The 25736-nt window shown below is 49.0% G+C and overlaps 1 protein-coding gene across 1 annotated transcript in view; it reads right to left on the bottom strand.

Annotated features, from left to right (window-relative positions):
- Positions 1-573: 573 nt before the first annotated feature.
- BACE2 (beta-secretase 2) overlaps positions 574-25736 on the bottom strand; it is a 72091-nt gene continuing 46928 nt past the window's right edge. The window contains exons 8-9 of the mRNA XM_028504492.2: positions 20764-20932; positions 574-2794 (exon numbers count right to left, since the gene is read on the bottom strand). Of these exons, the coding sequence (XP_028360293.1) occupies positions 2541-2794; positions 20764-20932 (423 nt within the window). The 3' untranslated portion in view covers positions 574-2540. The remainder of the gene's footprint in view (positions 2795-20763; positions 20933-25736) is intronic.

The following is a 25736-nucleotide window of genomic DNA, read 5'->3' as shown; positions in this document are numbered from 1 at the left end:
GGGTTTGACAGCAGCCTAACACTAGGTCTCCGTTTCCAGGGAAGAACCGCCGTCTTCCAGGATGACACCCTCCAACGGCTGCCACCGCTCCCTTTCCTGGTGACCGCGCCAGCCTCCCGGAAGGTCCCCGCGCCCCCACCCCACAACTAAGTCTCCCTTTACATAACTCCAGGAGGTGGGAGTCCCTACCAGCGTTTTGACTCAAGGTCCAATTCCCAGCAGCAAGGCATGCCAGGGAAATGTCCCGCATTTAATTGTCTATTTCATTCTTGCTGCTAAATTATACTTTTGTAAGTTAAGCATTCCCATTAAAATGTCACATTCAGTGACACCAGAGATGAAAAGGTAGAGAAACCCGATACAAAATACCAAGAATTATAGCAAGCGTCATTCAAACACCCTAGCTTGAAATCTAACTTGCTATTATCATGTACCATGGGAGCAGGGTCCGCTGACTGGCTGTGGCAGAATGTTCTGGGCTTAGAAACCCAACAAGAGAAACAAACACAGGACACCTGCATGAAGAACCAAGAAGTGAAACTAACCAGCCCACACCTACAATTTCCCTTTTTTATTTCAGGGGCTCAGAGTTTTCTCACGGCCAGGGGAAAGGCCCCTGTCTATGGGGGTGGCCTTCACTTCTATGCAAAGTGGCCCACAAAACAGCAGCCAGGGAAAACGCCAATAAGGCAAGAAGAGAATTACAGTTCCAGAGATTTCTAACTCTGGAATAGATTTTAGATGATTACCTCTCCACCAGCCAAGACGGGCCGTGACGAGGAGCGTCTGATAAATTTTGTCCCACCAGCCCATCCCGACAGGGGCCGCTTCCCGCCGGGCATGAACTGCATGGTGGGTAACACAGAGAATTCATGCTCTTCTCCGCAAGGGGCTGGAGAGTCTGCGGGGACACCAGGACATGTATAAGTGACCTCACGTCTCTTTGCCCCTGTCGTCTATTTCTCACGATGGAGGTGGCCCTGGGGTCCCGTGAGCGAAGCAGAGGGCTGAGACATCCACATGGCGCCCAAGGTGAACACAAATGACACTCCAGCCGGAGGACACACCCCACAGTTAGCCCTTCCAGTGGAATTTTATTACAGACGCAACCCCTCGCCACAGCAAAGCAAAGTGAACATTGAACTTGGCACACGGACAAGAGAGGAGGGTGCTGGCTTCGAACCCTTCTCCTAATTACATCGGACCATATAAGGCGAATTGTATGGAGTTACAGGTTTCTGCTTGTCTTTGGCAAAGGCCTCAAGTAACAGCGAGAGAAGATTTCCCCAAGTCAGGACACTGATGCGCACCCAACGGGGCACCCAGGACGAGCCCACCAAAGGGAGGGAGCGAGCGGGCCATCGGCTCCGCCGATCTGTTGAAGCTGATTCTCATGGGCGTGCGCGAGCCTGGGCGGTTCTGCAAATGCAGACACACGGTTTCAAAGCACGGGAATAACGAGACGGTCCCTCCGAGTCCTTCAGACGTCTTGTGTCTTCCTTCCCCTGAGAGCCCGTCAGGCCCACGGCCGCTTAGCCCTTTTGCCGTTTCTCTAAAGGGTAATAACCAAAGAAGCTTTGGAAGGAGAAACAACTAAGCTAGTGACACAGAATTGGCGTTTCTCATCGAAGTGCTGTTTACTGATTTTGAGTAAGATACGCATTTGCGCTAAAGACCAGCTCGGTGACGGAAGTCCTCGATGTCCATGCATGCTGCTCAGCACCACTTTTGTCTGGCTGGGCTGGGTGGAAGAAGGATTCTTTCAGGAGTGGGCGGTGGCTGGAACTGGCCCCTGCACCCTCACCTGGGTGAGGACCCTGGGCAGAGTCTCAACAGAGGTAGCTTTTGAAAACTTGTATACCAACAATACCCCAGAAGCATCGAGTACAAGAGGGTGGGCTTCCTTCTCACCCCGCCGCGGCGGGCAAAGAGGCTGGTGAGGACCACTGGGTGAGCATCTCCGTTCAGGGTACAGAGAGACCCGGAAAAGGGGCCCGCTACTGTTTCCAACTCAGAAGGGGCAGGCCACTCTGCCGCCAGGCCCGGGGCTACCGCTCCCGCAGTCCCGGGGGAGCCTTCTTGGCCTGTTTGGACCCTGGTTGACACCTGGTGCAAAATCCCATTAAGTGCAATTCATACAGAAAGGTGGCCGTGTGCTGCTGAGGAGAGCGGCGGGTGCTAGGCAACTCGTTCCTCCAGAGACGGAGCGAGGAGCGCGAGCCACGGCTGGCTTTCTATCCGGAGGCACATCGAGACAGACGGTTTGGTATACCAGTTGTAGAAAGTCTGAAGCCCAGTTCACTCTGTTTTGGTTTAGAATGAGGTGGTTTTTTTTTATTGTCATTTTTTCTTGGAAGAAGGAAGTTAAGAAATCAAGACTCAAAATACATGAATTCTGGAAGGCATCTGGGAGCAGGACAGAGGTTTAAGACTAATGGACAGAGGAAGAAACCCGGCCTGGCAACCCCTGGCCTGACGCACTGGCAATGTCATTGTCTTCACAGCCGGGTTCAAGGTTGCCCGCGTTCAGGCTCTGTCCTTCATTTCCAGCGATGCCGGACCAGAGAGGACTCGTCGTTGACAGCCTCGGGGTGGCGGGCGCTCAGCTGGCATCGGACTGGGACGAGCAGCAGGACGATTAAGACAAGGAGGATGACCCCGCACACACTCATGAGGGTGTAGGAGACGATCCACAGAATGGGCTCGTTCAAAGGCAGGGCGGGGACGCAGTTGCTGGCTATGTCGTCTGTTGAGAAGGGCCCGGCGATTTCAGACACCGGCGTGCCTGCGATTTCTGGGGAGACAGAAGGGGGAAACCCACAGCTGTGAAAATGAGCAGCCTACCTCAAACACACGGCACAAGAGATAACCCTGGGCTGCATCCAACCACAGTCACACCGGCACCGGGTCCCAAGGGCTCAGCCGCCTGAGTGTGCACTGGGAGGGGAGGGGGGCTCTGGGTGGCAGCGTGTGTCCAGTGGGTCCAGTCCTCCGTGACTGGAATGACAGCATCGTTCAGGGTTGCAGGTGTGGAATGTGCGTGGTAGGAGGCGTACGCAGAAGCACCAGGTGCTTTGCGGAGGGCTGGCCAGGCGGGAGAGCTCTGCAGCTGAGCCTTGCGGCCGGGGGGTGGGGGCAGCGGTGGGAAGGGGAGAGAGCGGTAGTGTCCACGGCCACGAGCTTAGCTGAACCTGCCTGAGTCATGGGGACGTCCCGGGCAGAGTCTCCTGGGCCCGTGTGCCTCTGGTGCATTCTAAGTCTATGGCCTGGAGGTTCTACTTTTGGGTTTTCGATGACTCTCTATGCTGTTTTTCATAATGGCTGCCCCATACGACCTGGCACCCCTGCTTCTGGGTATTTAGCCAATGAAAACAAAAACATGAATTTGAAAAGACACCTGTGTAGCCCTGTGCTCCCTGCAGCATCATTTACAACAGCCGAGACGTGGAAGCAGCCCGGGCGTCCGCTTGCAGATGAGTGGACGGAGATACGGTCCTTGTGTGCAGTGGAATGTCAGTGGGTCGTGTAGAAATCTTGCCAGTTGTGACAACACGGATGGACCCCAAGGGGGTGACGCTGAGTGAAGTAACTCAGACGGAGAAAGACAAACACCATCCGATTTGGGTTGTATGTGGAATTAAAAACAAACAAAACCCAGACTCATGGAAATAGAGACCAAATTGACGGTGGCCAGAGGGGAGGAGGAGGAGGGGGATGAAAAGGTGAAGGAGAATATAGTTAATATATTGTGATGCGTGCATGGTGGCAGGCGATTGCTGGACTGAGTGCGCTAATCACACTGTGTGGTATGCAAACGTCAAGTCGCCGTATTGTACCCAGGAAACTAATATAATATTGTACGTCAACTATGCTTACATTTAAAAGGTTTGAAAAAGAGGCTATTAAACAACCACAACACCTTTCACAATAGATAGTGTCCTTATACTAGTCTAACCCACGTTTTTTAAAAAAGAATTTATTTATTTATTTATTTTAAAAAAGGTTTTATTTATTTAAAATATTTATAAATATCTTAATTTTAGTGTATTTTTTAAGATTTTATTTATTTATTTTTAGAGTGGGAAGGGAGGAAGATAGATAGAGAGAGAGAGAGAGAGAGACACACACACACACACACACACACACACACACACATCAATGTGCGGTTGCTGGGGGTTCTGGCCTGCAACCCAGGAATGTGCCCTGACTGGGAATTGAACCAGTGACTCTTTGGTTCGCAACCTGCACTCAATGCACTGAGCTACACCAGCCAGGGCTATTAATTTTTTTAAAGAGAGCGGGGAAGGGAGGGAGAAAGAGAGGGAGAGAAACATGGATGGAGGTTGCCTCTCCCCCTCCCCCAACTGGGCACCCTGCCCACAACCCAGGGACGTGCCCAGACCGGAAATCGAACCAGCAGCCTTTTGGTTCTCAGGCTGACCCTCAACCCACTGAGCCACACCAGCCAGGTGTGACCCACGCTCTTAATGGAGTCCGTGACCACCCGGGTCAGACTGGCCCCGGAGCCCCCTCCACCCCACATTTGTCCTATGAGCCACCTGCAGTGGCCGGAGGACCCAGAATCAGGAGTGGTGCATGGGGTGCCCCACTGAGTTCAGGACGTGATGGGAGAACCGAGGGGAATCCAGTGAAAACTGGCCCCGGGACTTCTGCTCAGACGGTGCCCCCACTGGGCGGCGGGGCAGGGGCGCAGCTGAGAGGACCTCTGAAAGCAGTTTTGGGGACTATCAGCATTGTACTGACCTACACAAGACTTACCGGCCCCTTCTCCCGGGGGGAGTACAGAATTTGTTTAGTGTTTGACGTTTCATTTAGAAAAAGAAAAAGCCCTCGTTACCCATTGCGCGGGTATTTAATTGCAGAGATAAATATTTAGGCACCAGATAATCACATTGCTAAGCATTTCATTTTTCTGTAACTAACGCTTCAGGGCCCTAAGGGTTGTCCATTAAGACTCTTTTCTGACTGAGGAAAGAAAAAGTCAAAATAATGATGGAACAATGGCTGTAAGACAATGTTTAAAACGAGGGGCTGGAAAGAAACCCTTGATCGATACATTGTCTTGCTAATGGAATTCCACACGTGGATTCGAGAGGTTTTATCTCATTAGGCTGGAAAAGCAAAGCAAGGAATGCTGGGAAAGAAAAGCAAGGAATGCAAGTCTGCAAATACCTAAGGACAGAAGGAGGCTTGGGCGTCACGTAATCCAAACGCCCGAGTGGTAGTGGGAAGAGACGTCCCACAGGCCAAGTCTGGCCCGCCTTCTCTTTTTGCAGATGGAGTCTTGTTGGAGCACATCCCCCTCCCTGCTTTTCCATATCGTCTACCGTGGCTCTCTTGCTACAACAGCAGAGTGGAGCAGCTGCGGCCCACACCATCTGGCCCGCAGGCCTAAAGGACGGACCACCTGGCCCTTTGTGGCAGGAAGAGCTGGCCAGTCCCTGGCCTGTAGCATAAGAACGCAAACAGTGAACAAACGTGGGAGATAACTAAAAATAAGCCTACTCTTATTACAGAGGCAATGCCATACATATTTATGGTGGGAAACTTGAAAATACAAGTGCAAGCAAGGAAATTAAAACGCATAAATTCACCACGCCGAAATAATCAATATTTATATTGTAGAATGCAATCTTTTTCTCCGCATCAATTTTAAAAACATAACACGAAGTTGGGATCGTGTAGGACGTGCTGTTTCGTAAACTGTAGTTTCACTCCGCGTGTGATAACAATCTTTGCATGTCACTTAGTTTTCAACCACACCAGTTTTTACGACTCCACACACACAAAAAGCCACATTGTGGATGCACTGGCTTCGCTCACCCATCCCTATATGACCCCTTAAGTGATTTCCAGTATTCTTTGCACTATAAACACTGGTGTATGAAACAGCTTGTCCCTAAATCTTTCTCACAATCTTAAGTTTTTTTTGGAATGAGTTACTAAAAGTAAAATGAGGGGTCAAGGTAGTCTCCCTTGGAAGCATCTGCATATTTGCTGAAAAATCGCCCACAGGAAAGGCCCAGCCAGTTCCCACGCCCACCAAAGCGTGTGGGGACGCCCCCTGCCCACTCTCTCACCGGCGCTGGAAACCTGGGGAGTAACGGCGGCCCTCAACCCAAAACCGTAATGCCTACAATTATTTGTTTACTAGTAGGGAAAATCACTTAAAAAAATAGATTCATTGCCTGTGTATCCTTTTTTATTACAATTTCTATCATTTCCTCATTGATTCGTACGAATCCTTTATACAGCAAAACTTTCTTACGCTGCAAATGTCTTTTTGCAGCAGGTCCTTTGTCTTTTAAAAATGTATTTACTTTATAAATAAAGATGCTTTCACAGATGCAAGGATGAGAGTGGCACACACTCAGTGCAGAGACCCCAACCCAGTGAGGCATCAAGCGATTAAAAATCACTGGAAACCAGCCCTGGCTGGTGTAGCTCAGTGTATTGAGCACAGGCTGGGAGCCAAAGTGTTGCAGGTTCGATTCCCAGTCAGGGTACGTGCCTGGGTTGCAGGCCACGGCCCCCAGCAACCCCACATTAATGCTTCTCTCTCTCTTTCTCCCTCCCTGAAAATAAATAAATAAAATCTTAAAAAAGAATCACTAGAAACCACTTCCGCTTCCAGACAAGATGAAGCACAAAGGGACCAGATTTACCCTCCCACCTGGAATAACTAAAAAGCTGGACAAAGTGTATAGACAAATATAAGACCGAAGATCTTGGAAGTGGGGTGGGAAGAGACAGTACGTCCTGAGAGATGAGAAGGAAATGACGTGAACCTCACAAGTGCCCAGCTGACTGTCTGGAGAAAGTTTCAAGGCTTTGGCCCGGGGGACAGAGACACAGGCAGAAGGCCATGGAGCACCCCCCCCCCCCCGCTCCCGTTGGGGAGTGAGAGGGAAGAAAAACCATTCGAGTTTGCAAGGGGAGCAATGGACAAAGGGCAGCTGCCCACAGGGAAGCCCCACACTGTCCAGAGCGCCTCCCTTCAGCCTTCAGCTGAGTGCTGACCAGACAAAGGAGCGAAGTCCACCAAAAGAACCACCAGAGAGGGTCGGGGGAGCAGTGCCTGGGCCCACGCACAGGGCCGAGGGCGGCCAGCCGTTTCTTGTTCACCCAGTTTTCCACCCAGTTTTCCGGAGAGAAGGAGAGAAGAACAAGCCCATTCGCAGGGCAGCACTTAGGGCGTGAGCGTTTCGTCTGCAACAGGGAGATGCCACCACCGACGAAACGCGCCTCTGACCCCATCTCAAGAAGCTTAAGAACAAGATGAGACAGGACCAACTCCTTCTAAGGTAACTTGACTATGACCAAGAGCGAATCTCAGGAATATTTGTCAGGGCCCAAAGGCACCGCGCTCTTTGGGGCTCCTGCGCCCAACTTCAGTGAGGATGGGGGGGGGGGTGGCTCCCACACTAGCAAGCCTTTGTCGCTCGCCAGCAAGGTGTCCAAGAACTCAACTCGGCACCGACACTCGCTATAAAAAGAGACCTACATCAAACTTCTAGATGCAGAAACTGCAACATGTTAGATGAGAAATATACTACGTTGTGTTAACAAGGATACACGCTGTAGAAAGCTAGACTGGCGCACTTGAACACATAACAGAAACGATCCAAAAAGAAGTAAGAGGAACATCATATACACAGAGGACATCGGTAAACAGCGGGACCCCTTGAAGTGCCTACGTATCCACGCAATTAGGCTGCCCAAAGGACAGAAGGGGATGAGAGGCAGAAAAAAATATTTGAAGATCTAATACAAAATTTCTAACCTCGACAGAAACTAGAAACCACAGACCCAAGAGGCGTGAAGAACTCCAAGCACAAGAAACACGAAGTAGATGACTCCAGTGAGTGGCTGAAACCAGTGATACAGAGAAAAATCTTTTTTTTAACTTTTAATTTAATTTTTTTAATTTTATTTATTTATTTTTAGAGAGGGGGGAAGGGAGGGAGAAAGAGGGAGAGAAATATCCATGTGTGGTTGCCTCTTACATAGTCTCCACTGGGGACCTGGCCCGCAACCCAGGCATGTGCCATGACGGGGAATCGAACCGGCAACCCTTTGGTTCGCAGCCCACAATTCAATCCACTGAGCTACATCAGCCAGGGCCAGAGAAAAATCCTAAAAGCAGAGAGAAAGAGAAAAATATTTTGTACAGGGACAAAAAGGATTAAAGATGATTTCATGCCAGAAATAATGCAAGCTGTAAGGCATGGGGTGGGGGAAAACCCCGTCAACCAAAATTCTCTATCAAGCAAAGATATCTTTCAAAAGCAAAGAAAAAAAAAAAAAAGACATTTTGAGACATACGCAAGCTGCGAGAATTCATCGCAAGCAGATGTGCGCGTGCACACACGTACACACGTACACTGGAATGTCATCCGGCCTCGAAGAAGAAGAAATCCTGCCATCTGTGACACCACGGATGGCCCTGGAGGACGTCACGCTAAGTGAGAGAAGCCAGGCGCAGAAGGACAGACACTGGAGGATGGCCCTTACATGTGGAATCGAAAATAGCCAACTAAGCAGCCAGGAGCAGACTGTGGTTGCCAGGGGCTCGGGGGAGGGGAAGCGGAGAGACGTCCCCAGCAGGGTATAGCGTTTCAGGCAGGCGGGGAGAGTGAGTTCGGAGAGCTGATGCGCAGCCCGGCGATTATAGTTAACACACTGTATCACACTCTTACAATCTGCTAAGAGGGTAGATCTTAAAGGCTCTTACTGCCACCAAAATAAAAGAGAAAGAAAGAAAATGGCAACTATGTGGGGGACGCATTTGTTCATTAGTTTGATTGTGCCAATCATTTTACAATGCATGCCTATATTGAAACACCTGAAATAAGCCCTGGCCGGCGTAGCTCAGTGGATTGAGCGCAGGCTGTGAACCAAAGTGTCGCAGGTTCGATTCCCAGCCAGGGTACATGCCTGGGTTGCAGGCCACAACCCCCAGCAACCGCACATTGATGTTTCTCTCTATCTCCCTCCCTTCCCTCTCTAAAAATAAATGAATAATAGAAAACACCTGAAATATATATAACTTTTATTCTTCAACTGTACCTCAGTCAAGCTAAACAAAGAAAGAAAATCATCACCACCAGCCCGCACTGTAAAACACACTGAAGGAGGCCCTGCAAGCAGACCAGCGGGATCGGATGGAAACCTAGAACTACGCGAAGCAATGGCAAACGCCAGGAATGATAACTGTGGAGGCGAATTCACCACCTGCCTCCTTACGCTGTAAATACTTAAGGAGGTCATTGGCCGGAAGCAAGACCAATAGCAGCACCCTGTGTGGTTTACGAGGCAGGCGTAGGTGAGCCGTGCACGTGGCAGCCCGGAGAGCAGAGGCATGCGGCTGCAGCTGCTCATCCTGCGGGAAGCAGCGCTGATGAATCGAAGGCAGATACTACAAACCCTAAGGTGACTGCTAAAATAGCACAGCAGAGAGCGACAGCTAACAAACTGGCCGAGGACAGAAAAGTAGGAACACTCAACCCAAAAGAAGGCAGAGAAAGAAGAAAACGGGGGGTGGGGGGAAGAACAGATAAGACGAAGGGAAAACAAGTGCAATGTGGCAGACACAGCCACATCAACCGTTCCATCACATACGATGTAACCCGGGGTTGGCCGGCGCGTTCTCTGAAGGACCAGACAGGAAATATGCTGGGCTTTTTTGGGCCACGTGTGATTTCTGTGATACATCCTTCTCCATTATTTTTGCATCAACTTTTAAAAATGTAAAAAGCATTTTTAACTCGAAAACAGGCTACTTGCCAGGTTTGGCTGGCACGCCGGTGTCTGCCAATCTGTGGTCTGCACGCCCCAACGAGTAAGCAGAGGCTGTCAAGTTAGATAAAAAGCAACATTTAATTCTATGACCATATGCTGCCTACAAGAAGCCCGCTTTAAATGTAAATACTCAGATATCTTCAAAGACAAAGGACGGAGAAAGATGTACCTCGCTGGCACAAATCAAAAGGAACCCCGAGTGTCCATAGTAACACTGGACAGCGTCGAGTCAGATGGTAATTTCACGGCGATAAAAGGTGCAACTCATAGATAGGACCTAACGGTACTAAACGTTTCTGTGCCCGGAAGGGTTTCAGGACGCTTGGAACAAGAATGACAGAGCTGCGAGGAGAAACCGACAAGTCCACAGAGACAGCCACAGGTATCTACGTCTCTCTCTCAACGACGGAGACAGCGAGTGCACAGGGAAAGGCCAGGGGGCATGGAGCCTCACCGGACAGCACTAGCAGCCAGCTGGACCTAAAGGACAGTGTATCTTACAGGATACCCCCCTCCACACACACACAGCTGAATATATATTGCTTTCAAGAGCACATTCAATATTTACCAGGATGGGCTGTGATAGTCTAGTCCATAAGACAGGTGTCAATACGTTTAAAAGATTTGTTTTACACCATGTTCTCTGACCATCGTGGAAACAGATTAGAAGTCAATAACAGAAAGATATTTAGAAAAACCCATCATTATCTAGAAACGAAACAACACATTGCTAAACTATAAAAATTCTGTAAGAAAACACAGGAGAAAATATCCTTGAGGTAGGCCAAAGATTTCTTAATGACAACAAAAAGTACCAACCATAAAAGAAAAAAATGATAAATTTTTTAAATCAAAATTGAGAGCTCTTTGAAAAATAATATTAAGAGACAAGACAAGACTGGGAGCAAATACTTGCAAGTTACATTTCTCATCAGGGATTTGAATTCTGAACATAAGAACCCCGTAAACTCAATAGTGAGAAAATAAAAAATTCAATATAAAATGGGCAAGAAAATCTGAAAAGACGCTTTACCAAAGAAGACGTGTGAGTGGCAATACCCACATGACGAGATGATCAAGATGATTCGTCATTAAGGAAATGCAAATTCAAACCACAACGAGATATCACCAGATATCCAGTAAAACCGGAAGGACCGACCATCTCGAACGCTGGTGCGGCTTTAGGGGAGCCGGCCCTCGGACACTGCTGGTGGGAATGTAGCTCTGAAAGTCAGCTTGGCAGTTCCTCAGGGAGTGAAACGCATCTCTGCCCCGTGACCCGGCCATTCCACGCCACGGATCTACCCAGGAGAAAGGAAAAGGTACGCCCAAGACTGCTACACTGCTGTGCATAGCTGCTTCATCTGGGGTGGGGAACAACCCCGAAGCTCACCGGCTGCATGGGGGCAAACCAGCTGCGGTATGTCCACACAATTAAACACCGCTCAGCAGTGAAAATGGATGAGCTATCAATACACGAAACAAAATGAGTACGTTTCAATAACTGGGCCGAATGAGACGAAAAGGGATGCATACCGTGACTCCAGTTATATGAAATGCTAAAAGTGGAAGGTTATCCGTCGTTTGGACAGAAGGCAGACGGGGGGTTCCCTGGGGGCGTGGTGGGGGGTCCGCAAGGGCTCGGGGCTGGCAGAACAAACACGTACGAGGGAACTTTTGGACTCGTTGGAAATACTTATTGTCTCAGGTGTGGTGAAGGTTTCAAGGATATGTATTATGTAAAACTTATCACGTTCTACCCCGTAACATGCACTGTTCATTTTATACCCTTTATATCTAAAGAAAGCTGTAAAAAAATCAAAAGAACAAGAAAGTCAAAAAAGTATGTCCGAGAATACCACATGTGACATGATACCTTTGCGTTAGGAAAGAGAAACAGAATGTGCCCAGCTACCCGGGGTACCTGGGGGATTGGTTTTAACGCTGCTCTTCCAGTGGAAGGTCTGGGTCACACAGTTTCCTATGTGCTACAAGGATAAACAAGAAAATTTTAAACCCCAACAAAATCAAGTTTCCCTCAAGGTGCACATGTTACTTTTATAATCAGAAACGTTATATATATACTTTAAAAGTTTTTGTAAACCGCCACCAATTTATATGTTGTCAGACAGACTGCATAATCTGGAAACCCCTGTGTCCTCGCATTGGCTAAGTAGCCACTCAACATTAAAGGAAAGTTGATTTAAAAATATTTCTGTGGGGCCCTGACTGGCGTGGCTCAGTGAGGGGGGCGGGGGACATCAGCCTGCAGAGGGAAAGGTCGCTGGTTCAATTCCTGGTCAGGGCACATGCCTGGGTTGTTGGTTCATTTCCCAGTCATGGTGTGTATGGTAGGTCTGGCCAATCAATATTTCTCTCCCTCTCTTCCCCCTCTTTCTAAAATAAATAAAATAAGTAAAGTCTTTAAAAAAATACTTCTGTAGGATGTGTTCTAGGAATGCCATTCGCTGAACATTTATTTTATACACTACTAATTCTACGGTCATAAAGTAGATTTTAATTTTCCATACTGCGTTTATTTATGAGAGGCTGGAGTAAGCCGTTGCTACAAGCATGGGCCCTGGGGCCAGACTTCTGGGGTTCGGATCTGACCTCCCACTTATGAGCTGTGTCACCCTGGCCAAGTAACATGACTTCTTTGCCCCTCAGGGTCCCCATGTGCACGTGGTGGTGACAGCAGCACCTTCAAGCCACCGTCTTGTTGTACACGGTTAACCGAGGGAGTAAGAAGTCAAGCCCTCATCACAGGGCCCAGGGCAAGGTCATTGCCTCCCAAGAATCACCTGTTAGCACAGCGCCATTTTTAACCCTCTCATCAATGTCTTGGGTTACAATTTGAATTACGTGTTTTCTCTGCCTCGTGGCCCAGGAGATTGGGACCTGGTGGGCGATGAGTGTTTGAGGAGGAAACACCAATTTCCCACCGGCCACAATGACAATGGTCAGACCTTGATGCCATAGCCTGCGAAATGAAGTGAACTGTTCCCCCAGACCAGTGACGAGGTCCTGAGGGGAGGTCAGAGGAGTGTTCTGGAGCTCCGGGACAGGCGTGGGGACCCAGGGCCACGTTGCTGCGTGAGACTCGCCGTGCGAGCCTCAGCACTCTCTCCCTCCTGACCAACGGGGCCCAGCGGCTTTCACGCCTTGTGACTGCATCCTAAATAGAAGGCAGAGGCACATCTCTCTGCCACTCTGCTCTGAACAGCCAACGTTCCTATTTTTACGCATGAACATGTACCAGATGATCTGCTTTCAACCTGCGGCAAAGAGAATTCGCAGCGAAACGACTGCCAAGTCCCCGATGCGTCTCGAGTTGTCTAAGCTGAAACCGACACAGCGCCGGGAGGGGGGCGCTGCGGTACGTCTCCATCTATAAAAAGAGGTGGGTGGCATTTCAGAAGCTTTGGCTGCAGGGAGAGGGTTGTCAGCGTTAACACTCGAGCCTTTTCCTAGTCCCCACCCAGGGCGCTTGGTCTCCACTCTCTGTTCCCAGGGCGTGAGACTGGGTGCTGAAGACCCAGGGGAGCCAGCTCCGGGGCACCCGGGGACAGCCACCTTGTTCATCTGGCCCTAACCTGAGACTAGAGCAGTGACTCTCTGTAGGGGTGGGGACCGGGAATGGGAAGGAGGCAGCCTGACAGAAGCACGTGGGGATCTTCTCCCAAAATACCCACCGCCTTCCTGACGGCTGGAAAAGGAGGCGGGGACCTGGACCATGTGTGTTTTCGAAGGCTCCTCAAAGATCTCTCACTCGGTGGTCTCCTTCCCGCCCTGTCCCCACCCCTGCGGAGAAGCCAAACCCTCTGAGCTCAGCGATGTCTGTCAAACACAGATTATTATGCCCAAAGGCACTGGGAGGAAAGGGCAGCTCCCAGAGATTATGGCTCTGTCACGTGCTGGTTGGCACAAGGGCGGGAATGCCTCCAGCTCTAACACACAGAAAGGCGGATAGAATATAACTCCAAGTTTTTAAATATGGAGCTGAGCCCAGACACAGGCCCCAAGGCTGGGGGTTCTGAAGCCCAGATGCGTGTGTGGTGGGGGAGGGGCAGAAGACTTGACTGAAGCATCCAGGAGACCCTAGGGCCTGGGGGCCAGTGAAAAGCTGGCCGGTGGGTGGGAGGAGCCGGAAAACCTATCAACAGGTACGGTGGGCTGTCCCAGGTCTGAGGAGGGGTGGGTGAGGAAGACAAGAAGGACTTCCCACGAGAAATGGAGCCTCCACAACACTGCCGCGGGGCACCATGGCTGGGACCTAAATCTGCACAGCTTGGAGAAAGCCTGCAGTTTCCAGGATCTGAGGAACTCAGCAGAAGCAAATGCAAAACTGCTCATTAGCAGCATCTGCACAACCCAAGGTGCAATGAGTTCTCCCAGAGGGCAGGGGCGTGGGGAATGGAGAGGAACTCCTGCAAAACAAACTCACAACAAAAAGAATTGCAAACTCAGCAAGAAAAAAATCCACCATGAGAGAACAAATCAGCAGATACAAAGATGAGATTAACTATCCATCTAAGATAGAAAACTAGAACAATCTGCGTGAGATCCCACAATGACTGTTTAAAAGAACTAAAAACTCACTAAAATATCAACAAGATGTGTTTTAAATAAACAAGCTGATTCAAAAGTTCACAAAGGAAAGAAAATTAAGAAAGCATAGCAGGGAAGTTTTAGAAAAGATGAATAATGAAAAGAATAATAAAACAATAAAAATAATAATACTACTGTAAGATACCTCAGTGGAACAGAATAGAAAATCTAGAAATAATTGCATATCTCCGAAATTTACTGGAGTTCGGTATGATGTCAAGTTAGTACAGAGAAGATGCGTTATTCAATAAATGTTATAGGAACACTGGGATAGTCATCTTGGGAGAAAATAGTTTAATACAAACATTCTTTGCCAAAGTCAATCAAACATAAAAGTTCTTGAATAAGTCACAAAAAAAATGTTAGTGAGGAAGGCCATTTAACATGTGACATTAACCCTAAGAGCCTTAAAGCAAAAGATTCATATGTTTAAATGCATAAAAATAAACACTTTATATCAAAGTTCATTATGTTCAAAAATAATTTACATTGAGATATTTCTCCAGACAAATGTTTAATTTCTTACTCACATAAAGAGCTCCTACAGAAAAAATACAAAAAACTAAAAAACCCAACAGAAAAATAAATGGGAAAAAGATACGAGTGGTTAGTTCACAAAGAAGGAAAAACAAATGCCCTTAGAAGTATGAAAATAAAATCAACCTCTCCCATACAAGGAAAACACATTAAAATGACTCGGTGACAACGTTCCTCAACTATCAGATTGGAAAGTTGCCTGCAGTGTGGTGGCACCCTGCCGGCGAGGCTGCCTGGAGAGACAGGCTGTCCTCGGCGCGGCCGGGGAGCTGGGTTAGCCAGGTATAAGCCAGTGTGACCTCTATAGAGGCCACGTGCCAATATTCATCACCATGACAAATGCTAATGCCCTTCACCCCAGCAATTCTACTTCTCATAATCTCACCTAGAGGTATACTTCTGTACGAGGGAGCAGACATACAGAAATGTATCCAATGAAGAATTGGGAACGGCCTAAATGTCTACCAGTAATGACTGGCGAAATAAATTAGGGACCACCCACAGACTAGAAGACGGTAAGGCTGAGAAAATAATAATGAGGGAGCGCTTTATGTGCTCATGGGATTGTCTCGGCCTGGGGCACTATGTAATTCATTGTAGCATTTAAATATTACCTAGCCAACTTTTCAATAAATTAAAAATGATAATGGATATAAACAAAATACAAGCTACAACAAATTACGGAACACTGCAGAACAAGTGAGCTAGTATGTTTGAAAAAGTGTATGATAGTATTTCTAGAAATGAAAAGTATAGTCAATGTAATTAAAAATTCACTAAATAGATTAAAAAGACTGGGGACAGCTGGAGAGAGAGTGGCTAATACATATATTAAAACTCTTCATAATAAGATGTTGAGAAGAATCAGAGGGAAAGCTACATATTCAGTAATGATGCTGAGAAAATGAAATATCCTTATAAGAATTAAGTTCCTACTTCACATTTTAGAAAAAAAACTATAAAGTATATAGTATCTTTAAAAAAATAACTATTTTCTTAGATTAAGGAAGCATTTCTTAAATAAGAGCAGAGTGAAAGTCGTAAGAAAGATTAGTAAGTTTTATTTCACTGAATTTAGGAAAAAATGTAAATAAAACACACCCAAAACCAAGTGAAAAAGGCTGGAGAGATTAAAAGAGATTTACCATGCACATAACCCAGTGAAATTAATCTCAAATATTTAAGAACTCATATATATCAATAAAAAGGATACGTAGAAAAACATGCAAAAGTGGTTAATAGAAAAATCCACTCTCAGAGAAGCTCAAAAACACCCCACAAACATATCAAAAGGTAAGTCATCTCAGGAGTAATCAATTAAAATAATACTATTTCACACACGTGGCTTGGCAAAACACCAAAACAACTACGATAATCCTCCGATAGAATGGAAATTCTGATGTGATTCTGGTGGTCCGCCTGCCTTGAGGACAAGTGTGACAGTGACCAGCAATGCTGACCGGAGCACCAAATCGTCTAGAAATTCCATCTCTGAAGACCTCATTCCCGTGCACAAGCAGCTCACCACAGAAGTGCTTCGGGCTGCGAGTGTTCGAAACGACCCGCACCTGGGTCCGGGCGGGACTGGGCGGGGCCTCTGGGTGTGCTCGCACAACGGAACACTACACAGCGGTCAAAAAGGACGCCCTAGCTCCCGCAGCAACGTGGGGAATCTAGAAAAAGTAACGTTGGAAGAATAAAAGCGAGCTGACAAAGGACACGTGCCATATGACAGCATTCCTATGAATTAAGAAATACCAAGCAATCCAAATGACCAACCCGTGTGTTGTCATAAATACTTCCTTACAGGTATATGATGGTCAGCTTCTAGGACACCCCTGAACGGCCCACTTCCGGGCATTTACTCTTGTGTACTCCCCTCCCCCACCTACCAATCGGATAGGGCACAAGGGACACCATGTCACTTCCAAGATTAGTTTACACATTGACTGGCTTCTGTCTTAGATGCTTTATTGCCCCCTCCCCATCACTCATTCTGGGGTGACCATGGACCCATCTTGAGGACATTCCGACAGGCTAGTTGCAAGGTCCACATGGCAAGAAAGGAGAGGTTCTGGCAACAGCCACATGACTGTGCTTGGGAAGGGACCCTCCAGCCTTCGGATGCCGCAGACTCACGGGAGACCCTGGACCAAAACCCCCTGGCTAAGCCCCCCTCGACTCCCCAGACAGGCTCGTAAAGTGCTAAACTGGGGACAAGTGAGTCCACAGCAACAGAAAACAACCCAGGGTGCTTGTAACGATGCGGTGAAATTATAAACGTGCTGCAACTGTGAGAAGCACATACACCAAGGTCAGGGGAAAGGGTAAGAACTCCAGGGAGCGTGGTGAGGTGGGGCCTTAGCTACCCTGATCTTTTTTATTTCTATGACAAACGTTTGAAGAAAATACAACAGAATATTAGCACTTCTTAAATCTGGGTGTTCTGTAAGTGTGTGTGCACAGCACACAATTTCAGGGGATTTTAAGCATTTTCTTTGTTATTTAAATCATGTTATAAATTAAAAATAAACACTTGGAGGCAGGAAAAAAGGGCAGGATATCTCTTCCATTTGTCAGCAGCCACAGACCGCTGCCTGGCTCCAAACGGCGGCCCCGAGGGAAGCAATTACCTCGATGGCTAACCCGCCAGCACCGAAGGGGACACACTTCCGTGCATGCCCCCACCCCTGCTAAACATCGAACGGCTAAGCACCCAGGCCTTAAATACATTTTCAAAAAGTAGCCACAGCAAACTTAAATGAGAGCCCCTGACCAAGAACTCATGGTGAAATTCAGGAAGACGTGTCTGCCTAGACACGCTCAGCATTCGACTGCTTCCGACAGCACTTCCCGTGGCAACAAACGGGGCTGACACCTCGGCGGCATTAGCTGAAGTGGACGTGTGACCGCCGTTGCCATAGTAGCCTCTCCTTCGATGGTACTTAACGAGAGGACAGGAAGCGTGGGGACGGTTGCTTTGGTTCTCAGATTCTCTGGGTTAAAAGGAGTAAGGTGTCCACAGTTGGGGGCTCTGGTGTTTCTGGTTACACGGCCCCAGCTAACACACGGAGAGGTGTCCCCCTCCGTGAAAAGCACATGGGCCGAAAGAGGCCATGCCCGCCAGGAGGGTTCCACTTGCTCATGGCCGAGAGTAAAAAATGACAAGTCCCGCTATGGACATTGGGGTGCATAGGTTCTTTTGGACTGGTGTTTCAGGGTTCTTAGGATGTAATCCCAGCAGTGGAATTGCTGGGTCAAAAGGCAGATCCATTTTTAGTTTTCTGAGGAAGTTCCATACTGTTTTCCATGGTGGTTGTACCAATTTGCAGTCCCACCAACAGTGCACTAGGGACCCCTTTTCTCCACAACCTCTCCAACACTTGTTGTTTGTTGCTTTGTCTATGATGGCCATTCTGACTGGTGTGAAGTGGTATCTCATTGTGGTTTTAATTTGCATCTCTCTGATTGCTAGGGATATTGAGTATTTTTTCATGTGTCTCTGGATCCTCTGTATGTCCTCCTTGGAGAAGTATCTGTTCAAGTCCTCACAATTTACAATAGCCAAGTGCTGGAAGCAACCTAGGTGCCCATCAGTAAATGAATGGACCAAAAAACTATGGTACATTTACACAATGGAATTCTATGCAGCAGAAAGAAGGAGCTCCTACCCTTTGCAATAGCATGGATGGAGCTGGAGAGCATTATGCTAAGTGAAATAAGCCAGGCAGTGAGAGACAAATACCATGTGATCTCACCTTTGACAGGAAACTAAACAACAAAACAAACAAATAAGCAAAATATAGCCAAAGGCACTGAAATAGAGGACAGGCTGACAGTAACCAGAGGGGAGAGGGGAGGGAATTTCAGAGGGGAATGGGAAGGGTTTACAGGAACAAGTATAAAGGACACGTGGACAAAAACTAGGGGGGGTGGAAATGGGAGGGAGGTGGGGAGGGAGGGGTGGGTGGTTTGGGATGGGAGTAAAGGACAGAAAACTGTAGTTGAACAATGACTAAAATAAAATTAGAAAAGAAAAAAGAAAAAAACTGCACTGACATTTCAGAAGGTACATCACAACATTGCAAATATGTACGTGGATTGGGCAATTTTATTTACATAGAATAGGAACCTAAGGCCTAAGATTCCAGGTGTAAGTTTCCCTTTCCATATTTCTCTTCTGTTCTCCAAATCACTCAGCTCTGCAGGAATGAGTGTGCTCAAACAAGAAAACAAATCACCACTTACCTGCTGTGTTTCCCGGACTCCCATTTTAAGGCCACGATGTGGGGAGTAAGGGCTGAAATCTCTCCCTCCTGAATAAATTGGCCATGACTGGCACCTGGCCCGCACACCGCCCCTCCCCTAAGCTCTGCTGGGTGCAAGATCAGAGTGAAGGTCTGGTCGGTAGTTGAGCGTTCCTGCCCGGCCTACAACTACCGTATTTTGCTGTATATAACATGCACCCATGTTTCTGGCCCAAACTTTCAGGAATAAACTCTTTTGTTTTTATTTTTTAATTCAATTATTTATTCACTTATTTATATTTAGATACTTTTTTGTATTATAAAGGAATTTTAGCATTTATTTTTTGAACATGTTATGGTATAAAAATTGTATGTAACCAACAATTACAAAGCACAAGAACAGATACAAAGTATTTCAGGTCCTGCCCATGTATAGTGTGCATCCTTATTTTCCCCTCAGAAATGTGGGCAGAAAGTGCGCATTATACACGGCAAAATATGGCATATCTCAGGTTTAAGGCTTTCTTTCCCCAAGTTCCTCTTTCCTTTCCTTCAGGACACGGTGATCTTGTATTTCACTATCAACCCCAATTTTTTTCTTTTCCATTTCCTGGGCATTAGTTCTTTTCCCTATCTCACAATTGCTTAGTTGTTCCGGCCCTTGGCATGTGAGGAGTATGCAATTTAGGATTTCCTTCAGTGCTCAACCTTGACCTACACACCAGACATCTTCAGTGCTCTGACACCCCCCAGAAACGACACCTCCGGGCACACACACTTTCTCCCCGAGTCTCTCTTGTCCCATCCCTGACTGGCATTTTCCTTGGTACCCCGACTGCTGGTCAGAAGTACCCGATCCTCCCACCAAACCGTGGGCAGTGGGGACACTCCTTCCGAGCTGACCGTCAGGCCTGATGCCATTTTCAGGTCCAGGGAGTCTCCCCCTCCTGTCCACTTCCCTGTGCTCTTTCGGTTTCTCCCAAGACCTGGCCCGGACTCCAGCCGGGCTCCGCAGGGGAACGCTGCTCTGCCACCCTCGTGCCGTGTCGTCCAAGGGATTCTATCAGCAAACGGGCTCCTCGGTCTCAGTTCAAGAACCAGCACGGACAGGCACTTACTTCTTATCTCATAGATTTCTTTGAGGGGACAGATACCTACAGCTTGTGTATGAATTTTCCTCTTCATCCTCCCACGTCCGCTGCCAAACACTATACCTCATCCCCCAGGCCCCTTGGAATATTTTTATTCCTGGGACGAGGCACCGTTGCAAGTTTAACACGAGAGGGAATGGTGGTGCCAATGCTTACCGAGCACTTGCCATGCACCCCCCTGCCCCCAAGTCCTACGCCACAGTCGTACTCCGGTAATCTCACTTTTTCCTCAGTCCTGCACAGCACATTTTATCATTAAGAGTTCGATTACAGATAACAGGCAGGAGGGAATCAATCCAATGGCAACTGACTGATCGAGAAGTGCTTCCGAGTGAGCGAACTGACTTAAGTGCTCCAGTTCCGCCTCGGACAGTTCCGAGGCCGGCATCACTTACCTGCGCAGGGGCTGGCCGCAAAGCCCACCCTCTTCCGAGCTCGGTCGAAGACCACGTAGAAGCCCTCCATCACGGTAGCACCGATCACCAGCGCGTTGGTGGAAGGTGAAATGCCGAATCGGTAGCATTCGTAATTCAGGCCAGCCCCCATCATGGGCTGAATGTAAAGCTGTTCGTGTAAGAGGAAAGAGGAAAGAAGCAAGAAAAAGCACAAGTCAGGCAACGTCACAATTGTCATGGTCATATAACCCTCCAAGGGTCATGTGTTCAGGACCCTCTAAGGTGCTATGGGGCGCTACAGAGAAAGAGGAAGACACCAGCCCAGCCATTGAGGAGTTGAGATCATAAGCATGGTGACAAACATTACTGAAAGTGACAGAAATATGCATGCCATCTGTGACTGTACACGGGTACAACTGTACAAAGATTTCATCCACCTACCCATCTAGTCATCCATCCATCCATCCACCCATCCACTTGTCCATCCACTCAACCACTCGCCCACCAGTTACTTATTGAGCAGTTAACATGGCCAAGATACCGTCCTTGGGACCAGTAACACGAGGATGAATAGCCCATGGCCCTGCCCAGTAAAGTCCCCCATCTGTGGGGGAGGCAGGTTCTGTCTCAGTAAGTCCACGACACAGTCACGTCTCTGGCCTCAGAGCGCCCGGTCCGTGTCTCTTCCCTTCCATGCAGCCCAGACCAGAGCCTTCCGCTAAGGCAGAGCCCGAGTCTGAGCACGCCTCCCGTCTCCGTGGCCGCCACCCGGCCCGGGTCAGCACTGTCCTCTTCTCTCACGGTCCACTACAAAGGTCTGTAACTGGGCCCAGGATGCCATCTTTCCAAAGTGACGGTGTCACCCTCTATCCGAGGGGCAGCATGACACAGGGGACAACTTCCTCAGCATGAGAGGGACAAGCCATCACACTCGAGAGAGGACACGGCATCACCGGGCCAGAGGTTCTCACGGTGTGAGGACCTCACCCTGCATGGCTGGGCACATGAAATAAACACCGGATGTGGCCATTGAGATCCCCTGGAGGAAGCGGTCTCTGGGGGCTTGAGTCAAAACTTACAACACTCAGTGAGCAAATCAATATTGTATCGGTAACGACAATCCCTCTGGTTTTTAGTGGCAAAATATTAACAGGGAGGCAATGAAGAGAACGGAATGGCTTAGGAGGACATAATGATGAACATTGGGAAGAAAAGCAATAAAGCACCAAATAGGTGAGAAAGACTTTGCCCTAAAGGACAGACGCACTAAGAAAAACTTGGAGGAATAAGTCAAGACTCACAGATAGGTGGCCTTGGGCCCTGTGGCTGGTGGGAATGTGAGAGGCAGGGATTTTGGAGATCAATAGTGGTGCGTGCATGCATGTGTGTGGGGGGGGCAGGAGGTGAGGTGGGGGAGCTACCAGGTTTGCTGAAGGTCTGCTGATGGCAGAAGGACAGGAGGCCCAGGAGGAGACTAATGGGGCAGAGCGCAGGTTGTTAGGGTCGGTAAGCACAAGAACAGTATTTATAGTCTGAACACAAAAGGCTGGAGAAAACGCATGTGATGAAACGGACGCCCGAGGAAGGCCAGTGCAGCTGCACTTCGTGTGCAGAGAAGATTGGAGGGAGAGGCGTCTCGAGGCAGAGACGGAGCAAGGACACTGGGGCGGCTGTGCCCGGAGTCGCCGCCTTCCTGACATCCAGCAGCTGCTGCGTCCAGGGAACTGCTCCAGCGGTTAGAGCCCTGCACTGACCGGTTCGCCTGTCTGTAAACCCTTCTCCCAGGCAAACGATCATCCTTCCTGTTCCTCACTGTATGCCTGGCGCCTGGGCAGATAGGGAGACCCCAATAAATGCCTGCAAAATGAATGTGTGAGCTCAGCTTTGGTCAATGAAATATACAACTTCTCATGAGGATCGATTTAAATTAAAGGGGGGATGTGCTTAGCTGCCACAGAAACACACACACACACCCACCCATCTTTGAATTCCATAATGAGCCAATTCCATAATGAAACCCAAGTAACGACCAAGTATGATGCCAGTGGGGCTATTGACGCAGGCAGAATTTGTGTCTGTCACTCTGTCCTTTCTGTGTGTCCCCGTCGACTTCCAATAACAACTCCAGACTGTACATTTGTAACATGTTAGGAAAGTGTCAGTGTTTCTGGATCTCAGAATAAACTGTCTGCCTTGAACTAAAATGAGCTACAAATAGACGAACCAGTGGCATTTTAGATGGAAACTATTTACACGTATAGGGTTATGTGGGGAAAAAAAAAGTCAGAATTTGTCTGTGAGCTGGGGATTGGTTTTTTAACAAGCCGAAGAGGATTCAGTTCGGGCATGTTTGGAAAATGGCACCAGGGGCAGACCAAGTTTAAGGTCATTGCCTTTGATTCAACTCCAGTCTGCCCTAGCGGTCATTTGCCCAGCTATTACTGCCGGTGCCTGAAAGGTCCTGGGTAGGGGCCCCGGTCTAGTACTTTGGGGACGAGGAGCTCTGTGATTGCCCTAAGTGTTAGGGAAGGGGTCAGGTTTGCAGAGCTGAGGTTTTCGATGACACCAGCGCTGTCCTTGTGTCACCAGCAGAGGGCGTGCGTGAGGTTCTCATCAGGTGATTGGTCACAGCGGCCCATCTATCGCCTTCCTAACCAGGTGATGGAGAGCACACCTGGCGATGTTGCATTAAAAAATATTAATAAATAAAAAACAGTGGGGAAAGTTGAACTTTAAAAATCTAACATGTGGACATGTCAAGCGAAAACCAAATCCAGTCTCACAAGTCCGAATAAAACTGAATTCTTACCCAGAGATATGCAAATAGATGCGACCCTTCTAAAGTCACCCCTTACACTCCACAGTCACCCCGTGCTGGTCCCGAAGGCAGCGACAGTCCCCAGTGAACCTTCGCTGTGGATGGCTGTCGGGTGTAAGAGATTCCCGCCCCCTCCCCCCGCCCCCGAATGCCTGCTTTTTTCACCTGCTTCTCAGGCGTCCCTGACTCCGCCAGCCGCCCCCATGCCATTTATCTGCCAGGCACGCCCACCTCTGCCCCCCGGCTAGGTTGCCGCTTTCGCTCCAACCACACTGATGAAATACTGTGCACGTCCGGCGGGCTGGCAGACCCAAATGCAATCACCAAGAGCACATTATCACAGAGGCGCGGGAAGCATATCACTCCAGCTCGCTCCTCGCGGTGCCGTTCTCCCAAGGATACGGCCGCCTTCTGCGAATGTCATCGGCGAGGACGGCACTATCGTGTCTCCTTGGCGGTTAGAGAGAGGTGGACGCAGACGGAGCCGCCTGATTTGCTCGGAGCTACAGCGTGAGTCACGGGCAGGGCCGAGGTCCTACGTCCAGCCTCCCGCTCTCTGTGTGTCCTCTGCTGGGCTGCAGGCCCATCTTTTCCCCACCAGGGCGGCCCCCAGCCCCCCGGAGACAAAGTGGGAAAGGGAAACGGGCAGTATCGTCATTTCCTCGTCTCTTCTGAAATTAGTCCTCCTTTCCTAACCCCCACTCCCACTCCCTTCCCTTTATCCCAATTCACCATGTTACAACAGGGTGTCACCCTGACCCGTCCATTTAACCAATTGTTATTGCTGACATTCTCCTGCAGGGCAGTGTTGGGGATGACCTTTAAACCTCGTGGTTCTCATCTTCAAGGAAATAATGCAATTGAGAAAGAAATACAAGTGCCTGTGTTTTTCCAGAAAACAGAAGTCAAAGGAAGAAGACAGGAGGAAAACACGCCCAAAGACAGGCCCCCAGGCCAGACGGGCCGCCTAGAAAACTCGCGTTATGCGTCCGAAGAAGGGCAAGCTCACAAACGGGTCATTCTGCTCGGCAGAAGTTCAACAGAGGACGGGTTGTCTGAGTCGGGTCTCAGAGGATGGGAAGAATTTGGACACACAGATGGAGTGGGACCGGAGGGCATTTCGGGCCAGGGGCAGCGGGGGTGGGGTGGGGGAGGGGGCGGCAGAAGCAGACTGGGAGATGGGAGCAGGCACAGGGACCCGTGAGTGCAGGGCCAGGGGCGTGGCAGGCAAAGGCGACAGGCAGGAGGGTAAGGAAGGGTCCAGCGTGGAGGTCATCGCAAGCCACGTTGGGGAAACCGACCGTCAGCATTTGGATGGTGGGGTGGAAAGCTGTGGTTTTGGCAGGTTAGTTCCAACGCAAAAGCAGAGAGGTGACGTGGGGTGCCTGGAGGGCACTCCGGGGGCTCCTGAAGTGGTGGAGGGGGCACGTGAGTGACACGAGTGATGGGTGACGAGTGACGAGAGCTACAGGAAGAGAGGAGGAGGACGAGGTGAGAACCTGTCGAAGGGGCAGAGCTGGGTCCATTTCATCAGAAGCTTAGGATGAAGAGGGAGTCAGTGATTTAGGGAATACTTAAAAAAATGGTGCCTCCAATCTCTGAGAATCCACGTTTTTCTCTATTTATAAATTAAGAGGAAAGACCCATATACTGGTGTTGTGGTACATGCTGCAAAAATGTCCTCAATTCTTGACCTCTCCCGTAGCCTCGCCTCTGTAATACCAGATGGCAGCCCCTCCCATCTCAGAGATGGCTTCTACTTCCCCACCGGGAATCTCAGCTGACCTTGGCCTCCTGTAGGCAGCACTGTGAGGGAGATGGCAGCTAGTTCTGGGCCTACATTCAGGAGCCCCCGAGTTTCTTCTCTCTCAGAACCCGGTCGCCACCGCAGGGGTCAGCTGCTGGATGGCGAGACAACAGCCTCATCGCTCCCCTAACTTAGCCATCAGGTATATGAGGGTCAGACCACCGTGGATGGAGGCCAGCCTGGACCCAGCCACCCACAGGTGCGCAAGTGGGAGATCAGCAGAGCTGCCCAGGGGCAGGGGCAGGATCGAATGCTCACTGATTAAAGCGGCTGGTCTGGCGGGGGTCTGCCCCGCGGCACCACTGTGTACCTACCCCCTCGCGGATGTGAACGCACACCTGATATCGA

The sequence above is a fragment of the Phyllostomus discolor genome, chromosome 2 (assembly GCF_004126475.2).
Source record: "Phyllostomus discolor isolate MPI-MPIP mPhyDis1 chromosome 2, mPhyDis1.pri.v3, whole genome shotgun sequence".
Taxonomy (NCBI): domain Eukaryota; kingdom Metazoa; phylum Chordata; class Mammalia; order Chiroptera; family Phyllostomidae; genus Phyllostomus; species Phyllostomus discolor.
Note: the sequence above shows the minus strand (reverse complement) of the source record. Positions and strands in the feature narration are given on the sequence as shown.